The sequence below is a fragment of the Rhopilema esculentum genome, chromosome 4 (genome assembly GCF_057945365.1).
Source record: "Rhopilema esculentum isolate cy_ngs chromosome 4, ASM5794536v1, whole genome shotgun sequence".
Lineage (NCBI taxonomy): Eukaryota > Metazoa > Cnidaria > Scyphozoa > Rhizostomeae > Rhizostomatidae > Rhopilema > Rhopilema esculentum.
The window spans coordinates 7,222,248-7,235,202 of record NC_142818.1 but is presented as its reverse complement, the minus strand read 5'-3'; the positions used below and the strand labels follow the sequence as shown (position 1 = coordinate 7,235,202).

Here is a 12,955-nt window from a genome sequence, read left to right as displayed (position 1 = left end):
TTTAATTTCAAACAGACTCGATACTTTAAATTAATTTTAAATGAATGAATATAGATATCTGAAGTTGTTTTGTTTCACAAATTTATGAAGCATATTTTTTACTTTTAACTGGGAACTATGGAAATTAATCCCTTTCTATCAAATGACGTTGGCAAACCGATTCTGGTATTAGCAATTTATAGTTTGGAAAAAAATCTGGTTATGATTCATTGAATGAATAGAAAGTCCCCTTTATCGAGCTTTGCTGTTTGTTCGATTTGATACTGCTCAAGTAGGGCTTTTAAAACGTTGGTTTCGAACTCTTAAAACTTTGAAAGTGTGTAAATTGACTGCAAGCAGTTTCCAAATAGAGATACCCACTGATTTGCGTTGTTTTTATTGTTTCCTTCAACAGTTTGAAACATTTGTCATTAGCAGTGATAGAGTTTAAAGCACATTCTAACTGAGAAAATGATTTCCATTATCAGTTTCAGATACAGCTTCTGGTGTTTTATTGCTAGCAATTCTTTGTAAACGTGTACAGTGTTCCGCTTTTTACAACTTAATATGGAATAGTAATTAAAAAACCACGTAGACCAAACAGACATAAACAGACTTTTAGTGCAAGTCTTTACAAAAAGCAACATTGCTCCGTATTCGTTTTTATCCGTTTTCATATCGATCTGTTTTACCTGTTCACACTGCTCTGGATACATTTGACAACGGTGTGAAAAAGATAAAGCGTTCACATTGCTCCGCTCTGGATATAAAAGGAAAACGCCACGAACTGGTTTACAGACCTTGCAACTGCTAATAAACTTTTCAATCAAGTCACTGCCACTAATATTCCTCCAAGTAGTGTAATAACTTCGAGTGAATCGGCCATGTTAAGAAAAGTTGTTCAAATTGGCGCGGTCTAAGCACCTTGCTGTGGTGTTGTTGTTGTTATCGTTTTCTAAAGTATCCGTTTTCGGTGTTCACACTGCGAATTGCGTTTTCGAAAGTCTCCGTTTTCAAAAGTCTCCGTTTTCGCAGCGGAGCAGTGTGAACGCAAGGTGTAAACGGATACTTTTTTATCCGTTTTCATTGGAATCCGGAGCAGTGTGAACGGGGCCCTAGATCACTTCGAATAGGCCACTGAGGAATGTGATATGTTTTGCCTAAGTTACATTATCAAGCCCCTTTTGTACTTTTTACAGCCATTGCTTGTTGAAATAACTTGTCGACCATCAACTTTCCCTTACCATGTCATCAAAACAAAATGTGACAATACTGACAAATTTTCTTTTTTCTTCTGTCCTTCTAAACGTAGATACAACAACTTCCAAAAATACAGTACATTAAAACAGGAAGGGTGGTAAATTATCCGGTGACACCATTGTTTGTAAACAAAAAGAGCCTTGAATCAACACCATCAATGTTTTTCGTGTATCATTTTTTCATGTGTGTGCAAAGAATATCTACAAATGATATCTGTTAATGAATTTCTAATTTTTTAATACTGTTTTGCTGATACCGTAAAAAGACCGCCGTTAAATATCCCTAAGAACGTCTAATTCCACGTCCAACGTTGCGTGTTCAGTCCCACAGTTGTATAAATAGCGGCATTGCAATGAATGTTGCAGGATTGCATTTCCCATAAATGTATCACTTTTTTCTTAGATTTGTTAATTAAGCAAAACATCAATGCTGTCATTGGACAAGCTGATGTCATGTCGTGTAGCCATACAATCCCGGACAAAAATAGTTGAGACTTTTCAAGAAAAGTATTTTCTCTTTACTTTGAAAGTTTACTTTCCCCTCTCCCCCCATTCAATGTTAAATGCATGATTTTGAAGAAAATGTAAAGGAACTACAAACCCAACATTGATTCAGGGGGTAAGGGTGGAATCGAAGTTAGAGGGTTAACGTAAAGTAGAAATTTGCAAAAACTGCATTTTGTCTCAACAATTTTGTCCGGGATTTGTAACCAGCGAGAAAAGATAAGGCAAAGCTTGGATTGTGACGCAAATGTGCTAATCAACAGTTGATATAGCAGCTAGAAGGACAGTGAATTTAACTTAAGGCTGGTACTTAAAAACGATAGAATTTCACAGGGCTCAAAAATTTATAAGATGGAGATATAGACTATGAATAAAAATTTTAAGCAAATGGAATATCGTGGTCTAAAAATTATATTTACAAATTTTTTCAGCCTTGAAATTTTCTCAGCAAATCTCTTTCTCGTGCAAATGATGCCCACTTCAACTCACCTCTATCGAAGAAATTTCGTATTAATTTTGACTAGTTACTATTTCAAGGGAATAATGATAATAATAATATTAATAATAATAAAATACCATATTTATACCGGATAACATGTTACTATTGCTATCAACAAGGGTCTTGTTAGGTGATAAGCATTTGCAACCCCTCTGTTCATCGAAAAACAATTTACCATCTTCCTTATGTTTCTTAACCCGTTGGTAACATCCATATGATACACTTGAACAATGATATTTCCAGAATCCAGAAAACATAAGTGTTCCAGGGCTGTGAGACGGGAAAAAGTTATGTAGCGTATAGCAATGCAGTCGTTTTGGGATTGCTAATTCATTATTTTACAAGATAATTTTTTTGAAAAGATACAAGGAAAGCTTTGCGGAAGACAAATAGGAGCAAACTTTCATCCAGAGAAAGGTTAAAGCGTTTTCTGAACTCTGATGATTTTACGACCGGATAATTACATGTTTTGTGGTATGTTTGCAAAAGTAAGCTTCCTTGTAATTGTAAAGAATTCCAGTTGATAAATCTAGTCTGATAGATATGTAAGTATTGAAAGAATATTTTGGTAAATGGAAGCATAATTTGTGCTTTTCTCGCATGCTGCAACTCGATTTAAGATTCATGCATGCTGTAATTCGATTTAAGATTCATGCAGTTGGTTGTAGAAATGCAGCCACGGACGTTTGAAGGCTCAGTATTTTTTCTCCCTCAGCCAATACGGAATATATTCACATTTTGTAGAAAATTAGTTTTTGTGAAGAAGAAACTTCTCTGTTTCCATAATCCTCGCTGCTAGTGAAAAAGTCAGTTGCATTTTATTAAACTTCTACACTGCGCAAAGAGCAAAATACAATAATCATATGAGTAGCTGGTCTTGACGTGATTCTCAGCTATTGAGATTTATAATGTTTCAATTATAAATACGATAATATCATATTTACTTTCTGCTTGGAAAATGTTGGAGTTTAATATTGTCATTGATTTGTTTTAGCAAAGAATTAAAGTATGAGAAAAATTATGCCTTTTAATTATTCATTATGCCTTATAATTATAGCTTTCCAGTCAGCATTAGAATAGGCCTGTACAGTATTTACGATTATCTTATCTTAGCTTGCAAAAACTCTCTTTTTGGGCAGTTGATTTTCAATTTACTTTTTGGATTGGTGAAAATAATTTTGAAAACCGATAAAGCTACAATTTTTTGTTTTCGATGTTCAAAGAAGCAATCTTACATATTCAGTTTTGAACCTGGCTTTCGGAAAACACTGACCCTGGAAACAAATAACTTCATCAGATTTTACCTGAGAATGTTGTTCCGGTTATTAAATATTCGTATCCAGAGGCTTCAATTGGATTCATTTTCAATCAATTCGATAAGTTTTCAAATAGCGAATTTCACCAAATCGTTGATAAAATTCTCTATTGAAAAAATAAGGCAAAGCCAACAGAAAAACTTCAAATCATTCTCATGACTTTTTTTGTAAGATGAGCTGCTACAAAGAAAGCTCAACGAAAGAACTTAGAAAATGGTACTTAGAAATTTTGCAAAGAATTTACCTATTATACAGTATTACTTATTGCGTTAGACATTATATTATACCTTGCATTATATATCTTATGTATCACTTTTATTATTAGTTATTGTGATCAAAGATCTTCAAAATGTTAAAACAGATATAGTTAGAAGAAACCAAACTTTATTTTTTAATAATAATAACAAGTAAGGGAATACTGTATTTGTGACAGATGCATCAATCTATATATCTATTGAGCAGTAGACTGGCAGTTACAGTAACTGTTGAAAATTCGGCTGTCTTGATATGTAACGATAGCTATATATTTTCATTTAGCTTTAAGTAAGGATATGTTTTGAGCTACATAATAACGATAGAACATAAAGACATTTTTTAAAAAGTCATTTTTAGCTGTTAAACCAAGCAGATGAAAATAGGATTTTTTTGCATCTCATTTAGGCTACACTTTGCAGCGAAGATGTTTTATTTTTGTCCAAAGAAATAGGATAATGAAGATTATCCTATCTTTATGTTTTTGTCACAACGATTCAAAGCTGAGAAGAAATCCAAACTATGATATTGGTCATTGGCATTCCCTATTGGTAAAATAATCATGTTGCATATTTTATAAACATGTCTACATAGCGATGCCTTTACGTTTTCGGCGTTGTGGCAGCTTTAGTCACTTGATTCAAAATTTTAGGCACGACGCCACTGGGGGCTGCAGCCCCCCCCCACTTTCTCAGAGGTACATTTTTTGACCATCTTTTTAAGTACTTTTGAAAAACTGTTTATTTAATGCTTGACTGTACTTGATCTATTTACTAGCTTGTTTAGGTACATTTTCTATTATTTCTCTATTATTGGCATCAGTCATCAGTTCAGTTGATAACTTTCTGTTTTGAAAATACTCTACACAAAGAAGGTGCACATTTCTGTTTAGGAAGCAAAATTCTCTTGATCAATACAACAGATTCTTATTATCCACACCGCCGTGCACTCTGAACCAAAGGTAACCCTTTCTTTCTTTCCCCAACGTCTGTCACTAGCATGACTCATCAACTCCCAAATTTTACCTTTAAAATCAATAATCAATGTTTTTTCTGAGAATCGTCGAAATGTAGTAATTTGTAAGTAATAGTTATTTGTAAAATTTTGTTCTAGCAGATGCACTTTCAACCATTCTAGAAGGGTCAATTTCGAAATTTTTATCAAATTTGATTCTTAGCCCTTCCATGTTCAAATTAGAGGTACTGTCTTTGAATTTAGAAGGCATTCATAGAAAAACAAGACTCAGTTAAGTTATTTTGCTTGTTGAATAAATACAGTGATCTAATGACATAAGAACAGCTAGTGTTTACTTATTGTTGCTCAAATTTGGATTTCCTTTTGATTTTGCACAAGGGTCTAAACACCAGACCGGGGATGTTCTCTCGTAGTTATCCTGGGCAAAATAACTCACTGCAAGATAGTAGATATATGCACCATGTTTGCAGTTTGGAAGATCTCCAATTATCATCGGCCATTTAGCGATTTCACTTGATAGATGAAGCAGGTTCTTCGTCTTCTCCCATATGAAAAATCGTTTTCGGTTAAATGTGGCTACACAAATTGCTTCCATGTCACGTTTAAAGGCCCTGTCGCAATCAGCCCTTGACCAGCCATATTTTTGACCCTGTTTAAAAAGAAAAACAAGCTTTTTTCACCATATAGATGATAATTATGAAAAGAAAGATGTAGGGATGACTCGTTGGTTAGGGGTTCCAGTCACTGACAAGACAATTTTAACTTAGAGTGAGGGGGGTTGCCGGCTCTCTGTAATTCAATGTTTCGGAATTATGATTAGAGGTCACGTCACACTGAGAGAAAGGACGAGGACACTGCTCGATAAGCACACTTTTCAATGTCATTAAAGCTTTCTTCGCGAGCTACAATCCCGGTAAAAAATAGTTGAGGTTTTTGAAGGAGAGTTGATATTTTCTCTTTTCCTTTGAAAAATAACTTTTCCCTCTCCCCAAAATCGATGTTAAATACATGATTTTGAAGTAGAAATTATGGAACTACAAATCCAACATTGATTCGGGGGGAGGGAGGGATTCGGATTTACAGGGGGAACGTAAAGTAGAAAATTGTGAAAATTGCATTTTGTCTAAACAACTTTGTCCGGGATTGTAGTTAGTGATAAATACATTTTTTTACATTCTATATCACAATTCAGGAAAGCTCAGAAATATCATGACAAATGAAATTATGTACCCTAACCTAATATGGTTAGATTTAATATGGTACGATATAACGAAAAATATAAATGAAAATGCAGATTTAAAGAACATAGCATACTATGAGAAAATAAAGTGTAAAATAATCAGATAAATAATGTAATGTAATCCCGCACAACATATCGCAATTCAAGAAATGATAGAATAAGATATAGTAATGTGATTTTATGCAACATTTGTAAAAAGTTATGCAGCAAACATAGAGTAAATTCTGATATCAAAATTCAACGAAGAAAGGAATATAAATGCAAGTTCTGTTATCCCAGCCAAGTTCGACTTAAGCAAAAGCTACAGAAACCTTTCACATTAACTCCTGTGAAACCATTAATCATTAATCATAAATCACTAGACTTATAAATCATTAATATGTATCAATGGTATTAAATAAATCCAAAGTCGCAGAACTGAGAGTTTTTAGACTTATTTGTTCTTAGAAGGGGTTTTCGTGCTTAATAGGTTTTTGTATGTAGAAGACCTAATCGTGCGATCAACTTTGAATTTTGCTTTTGTCATTTATTGACAATTATAAATTAGCAGAATTTCCATCAATTTGATTTTGACACTAATCAAAACATTAATGAAAGCAGGGAAAATTTTTTCAACTCTGCTACCTGATTCATCATTGTTCGTTGCCTTTATGAACTTTATATTTCGACGAAATTACTGCTAAAAGGATTAAAGTCAACATAACTTCTTGTCTATACATCATATAATTAAGGAAACCTTTCATAGAACGATGGTCCAGATCATCTTAATGGAAGTAAGAAGTTTTTATTTTATGAAGTATGTTTGCAACAACATCTCTCAGAGAAAATATGGTTGATCTAAAAATTAAAATTAAAATCGTAATGCATGATGTAATCCTGTTTAAGATACAAGTCAATATGTATCAAGATACAAAAATTCTCATGAGCTGGCTTTTACGTGATATAACCTTACACCCCAAACGACCAGGAAGAAAATTTCTGTAAAAATCTAGTATAGAAAGAAACCAAGGAAGTACTTACACAGAAATAGCAGACATCGTGTCGATAGCAAGCGGGGTTGAATGCTGCTTTGTACGGAAAGGGGACACTCAGAGGAATGCTGCAACCGTTGACGTGATTATCAGAAACACATGATGCCTCAGCGCCTTGCGCTAGGTACAAGGCCAGGAATGACGCAATAAGTGTTAAAGCTGTAGCCATTCTGTAAGGTCACTGTTGTTGCTGGTTTCTTGCTGTAAGGATCTTTTCAGTGCCGTTTTCAGGTTGAAGCTGCCTTTTATGTACAAGTTTAGCCTGGGGGCTCACTGTTTCTGTTTGATTTTCAATTAGTAAAAATAAAACAGTTTCAAGTAGACATTTGAAGAATAAACAGGTCCTTCTGCTTACAACGCCTGCATGCTACGTCCAAGACTAGACTGTTTAACCGCAGTAATCTTTTGACTAAGTGTTGTTTGTAATGGTTTTTACTTCACAAGGAAATCCATGTAGGCAAAATAGAAGGAAAGACTTTATTCATTTTCCCACAATGCAGCAAAGTCGACCGTATTACGGGTTTTCAATAAATCGGCATTCATTTATAAGGAAAACGTAACAAAAAGCCTGATTTCTTAAATTGGAAATGAGCAAAAAAAGAGTTGAGTATTGTGTAGGATATTCTTGAAGACAAATATTTTAAAGAATCTCTCAATTTTCTTGCCGTGAAAAAGGGGCTACCAAAACATCTATATTATACCTTGTAATGGTTTGTCCACTTCATTTAATGGAATAGAATGAAATGAATTGTTGGTAAAAATTGAATAGAAGTGTCCTGATATTGAATGATCAAGTCTTTAAAATAAATTTGTTTGATTGATGAGCCAAGTAAATAATGATTTGATGCAATTCTTGCAAAAATGGTAAGCCAAGAATTTTAAATGCGTGACACATATTCTACTTTACTTGAAAAATAATGCTTCTCATCAAGCTCTTTTTACATCAATGCTTTTTTTTAAACTTTCAACTAACTGATAGCATTGCAATCTTTTTAGATTAACCATATTAGTTTTTCTTTTGATTTCTTGTGTTGTGTTGTGTTGTGTTGTGTTGTGTTGTGTTGTGTTGTGTTGTGTTGTGTTGTGTTGTTTTGTGTTGTGTTGTGTTGGGTTGTGTTGGGTTGTGTTGTGTTGCAGTATGTTAGGTTGTGCTGTAATATGTTGTGTTGTGTAATGTAGTATTGTACTTTGTTGTGTTGTGCTTTGCTGTGTTGTGCTTTGCTGTGTTGTGCTTTGCTGTGTTGTGCTTTGCTGTGTTGTGCTTTGCTGTGTTGTGCTTTGCTGTGTTGTGCTTTGTGTGCCAATTGGAACCATCCCATTTTCTATCTAGTAAACAGGGTCTCAGGAAGCTACTTAGGTTTTGGAAATTGAGAAATTAGAAATTAAGTTTTATCATATTGAAACATTAAGTGTTCATATGCTGCCTGCTTTAAACACAGTATTTATATGCATATGGGACAAAATACCGGAAACCTTCAGCCTATCAAAGTACACTCATTTTTTTACAAGAAACAAAGGTCGATGTTGAGTACTCCAGTTTCTTCATGTTCTGGAAATTTCAATACTCACTGTTTCTTGAGAGTCTCTTGATTATGATTTCATGAATGATGTTATGAAATGTTCGCGACCTCTTTTATCACGTCAAGAGATTCGCTTCCATTCTGACGCTGTATTTAGACGTGGGAAGTATATTTTTATCCCTTGTTTCTTAATTTCTAGGCCATCAGGGCAATCATGTTCTTGGATTTTACAAATTTTCGTTGTTCTCAGTTTTATCACGATTTAATAGTTTTTAAATTTTTTTGCTTCGAGTACTGAAATTTCTTAATTTTTTCTGACTGTCCAGTACTTGTTTCTTATAGCCAGTTTCTTATAAAAAGGTACCTTTCGAAAGAAAAGTTGTTGGACAAAAATAAAGACGTTGGGCAAACGTTTTATGTTGGACAAACGTAGAAGTGTCGAGAATTGCTTTGCTCCTTCAATTTAAAAGGTATTTTGTGAATACCAAAGCTCTTTTGGCCAAATAATAATGTATAATCATGTATGAGCGAAATTTGAATAAAAGCTCTATCCTTGCAAGTAAAAGAGCTTAATTTTAACGGTATAGACAAGTCGATGCTTATGGAGTTGTTGTTCATTTGCAACAAACTACATTGAATGATTCATTTGGGATCGATGGACCTGCAATAAAGACTGTCTTCTGTACACAAATAATCAATAATCAAATGAATTTGAAATCCTCGTATAATACAACAGAAAAATGAAATAAACATCGGTGACTGAAAATACTGTTTGATTTGTTCAGGTTTCGAATTTGTGTTCTTTGTTATCTAATCTTGATATTTCAGTTCCTGTTTCTTTCGCCGATGTTGACTCAAATCGATTCGTATCGAGTAGCTTCGATTTACTCCGCAGGCTGTACAAAGAATGCATTAGCTTGTATTTAGAATCAATAAGTTCGTTCTTGACCCTGAAATCTAATCTAGCAATTAATCATGCTATTTGTTTAATTCACTGTACTATGACTTTCCTTTTTCCAATAACCTTTGAGCTCAGGACAAGAAATTTTGTAATGCAAGTGCTAACTTGATATGCTTAAGTTCAAAAATAGCCAAGCATTTATCTGCTTCATGGCGCAAATACTATTGAGAAATTAAGACTGGCAGATTCTACAATGCCATCCTGCTAAAATGCCAAATTCATTTTCCAATTTCGCTACCTAATTTACTAAAGGAATTGTATATCAGCCTTGTATATAGTGTCATTCTGTTTTAATACGTGCATATTTTTGGAGGAAAACTGGTTTACGCTGGATAATAAAAAATCCCTTGTTTTACTTTCTCTTTAATATTTCTTTCGATGAGTCTTTAAACTGCCATTCTTAGCTTATTTCACAATTAAGTAACTTTAATTTCACACATTTGCAAGTAAAGTAATTCTGGATGCAAAAGATATCATAACTCGTTCCAAGACTGCCTAAGGAGACATTTCACGAAAAAGAATCTTCATGTTTTAGTATTTGAATGGGAAAATATTTTATAGAAAATGATCTAACAGAGTTTCTGAGCATGACTCTCATAATATTCAACGACATGAGTCAAGCCATCACATTGCATACAAGTTTTTACCGATATTCACTAGATTTTCATTCTTAAGTCAAGTTGCCGCTATGATGGTAAATGTAAAAAAGCTCAATGAGATTTTCTTCTTGGTATGTAGTGTTTTTTTTACATTAAAATTTAGGTATCTGTTTTTGATATTGCCATGCAGAAAAGTAAAGTTACTGTAGTCCGATTTCTACTTTGGCTGACAGCTCTGCCTTTACAGTGTTAATTTTTCAGACAAATATAAAAGTTTTAAGACAAAACAGATCCTGAGTTTTTGCCATCCATGTGACAATTTGAGTTGCCATTAAGAAATTTATTCATTACCAACACCACAAAGAAAGCATTTGTGTATTCTATTCATATGCTAAAAATGCAGCTTGTGTGAAGATTTTCTGTTTATGATAGAAAGAGAATTTGTATTAAATATCAACGAAATTCGAACTCAAAGTATACTTATAAATATATACTTAACTGAATTGAGGTCGAAATTTGGACTTAATTTTAATAAGAAATATGCACTTTCTAACTTGAATGATTTCTAGACTTAAGAGAGATTACCTGCAAGAATTCCAAACTAAAAATCAGTTTTGTTGAAGGAAAAATTAAGAGAGTATATCTTGCCTGTTGAGCTTTATTTCACCAATCATCAGGGGGTCTTGCTAAGCATACTGTTTCTATGAAAAAACCAACATCGACAGGAAGGATTGAAATGAATGTTTCTTTATTCATGAAGGTTTTGTTTCTCTTAATTAATATATGGAATTACATTGAAATTTTTTCATATCACGTACACGTTGCTTAGTGTCAATGCAATTAGATATTATCAAAGTTACCGGGAAATGTGTTTAGGGTTGCATTAAGCTTTAAATGTATACTTTGCATATTAAAAGTGACAAATTTTTTATGATCACAAAAATATTAACCTACAATGGGCTTAATATGCAATATTAAAATCGCAGTATCTAATCTTACCGATTATTTCATGCCAGATTTAACATCAGCTCATTACACAAAAATCGATCACGGTTTGATCGTACTGTATCTGGTACAAAAACAAACTTTTAGGAAAATCGTATATCGCAAAACAACGTGGAAAATTTTAGCCAAAATTAGGGCAGTGTGGTTCTAAAAGATAAGTGACGTCAAAATCCCGCCTAACGGATACGCCGGATAACCTAAGCTGGCGGGAAAGCAAGTTTTATCGTGAATGCTAAATTTATCACAGTGCAATCGTTGTTTGAGGGTACTTAGAAGCTGGAATTCACCTATGAATTAGCAGTGACATCACAAGGACTAATGGGCGCAAAATTAAGCAGTTTAGTACTAGAGTTGGCTTACAGAACTTTTTGAAAAGCAGAAAAGCATCTGTATCATCTCTTACAACAAGCGTAATATTATAGAGCCAAGGAGTAGCCACGTATGGTTTTTAAGCAGCCAGAGTCTAATTTTTCGTGCATTGTCTGGTTGTGTGTTTACTTTTAAGAAAAACTGCAATGATAATCAAACAACAGCATAAAGAAATTGATTAACAGGGTCACTGGTCATAACAGCTAAATGTTTCCCAAATCTTCAGGTAATCTTTGGTTTCACAAAAATTAGCATTCCAAAGTACACACAACCTTGGTCTTGTACACTATACACTCTTTCAATTTTTTTCTTGAATATTTTGTATGATACATGATCTGCATCTCGCCTTTTCTGGTTTATTTCTAAACATTTTCAATGCTTCGCAGACACACACATCCAAAGAATGACTTAACCAAACCTGAGATTCTTAGATGGAGATCTGATACGATATCATTCTATTTGTCTCGTTTTTATGTCTGCTTTTTCAGACAGCATGGCTTTGAATGCCAAGTTGAAGGGAGAGGAGATGTATCTTCTTTGCTGACAATCGATTGCCAAGAGGTTTCAAATGCTGTATATGAATGATTTGTAGTCTGGTTCGATTAAAGCATTAATGTTAACTATGATATAGGAATATTAGCTAAACATTTGAAGTTGAATTTTAAAGATGCTCGAAATTCACAGAAACTTTAAATAACGAATTCTTTGAGATGTACATGAATCATCATGAAGAAATATTATGTGCAACTAGAACTTTGCCCTTCTTCGTTTAAGCAAAATGCTATGAAGCTTGCAACGAAGTATTAAAATAAAATTCCTTCTTTTAAAACATTTAGAACTCTTGACATTGCTACTATGCTTTAATTCGAGAAGCTTTCATTCATAATTTATGCAAATTCATACAATAACATTCATAACATATTCCTCAAAATGTTATACTTTTGCCTTTGGAGCACTTTTGGTCCAACTGCATAAAATTTCATTTATATGAAGTAAAATTCTCACTAGAATATTCCAATTGAAGTGAGTCATATTGCTTTTTCATCCTTTCCTGCAATTCACTGCTGACATTTCCAATAACTACAATGTCTGCCAAAAGTACCTGGAACACCCAGCAAATTACGTTATATTTGATATCTTTTATTCCTTTCATAAAAAAAGTTACTACTTCCGCCCCCTTCCCCCTAAAACAATGTTGATGATTTAGAAAAATTTTATAAAAGAAGCGCAAAAGAAAGAGCTTCCTAAAATCCTAACCCGTTTGATGTTCTCTAGGGGAGAAGGGGGATGATTGATTTTGACCTTGGAAATTGATGTCAGTGTTCCAAGGCTTTTGGAAGGCATTGTACGTCAAGGTAATGCGTGCTCTCCATGTCAATGGCCGTTTAAAAAGTCTGAATTGTGGAAGTTTAGATTAACTGCTTCTAGACGTGCAAGGGTAAACTA

At 33.7% G+C, this 12,955-nt stretch overlaps 1 protein-coding gene across 1 annotated transcript; it reads right to left on the bottom strand.

Moving 5' to 3' along the window:
• Positions 1-5,051: 5,051 nt before the first annotated feature.
• LOC148960347 (conodipine-P1-like) lies at positions 5,052-7,369 on the bottom strand. Its single transcript, XM_089115949.1, has 2 exons — positions 7,045-7,369; positions 5,052-5,433 (listed from the first exon to the last, which is right to left on the bottom strand). The coding sequence occupies exons 1-2, from the start codon at positions 7,222-7,224 to the stop codon at positions 5,116-5,118; spliced, it is 498 nt and encodes a 165-aa protein (XP_088972075.1). The 5' UTR covers positions 7,225-7,369; the 3' UTR covers positions 5,052-5,115.
• Positions 7,370-12,955: the final 5,586 nt, after the last annotated feature.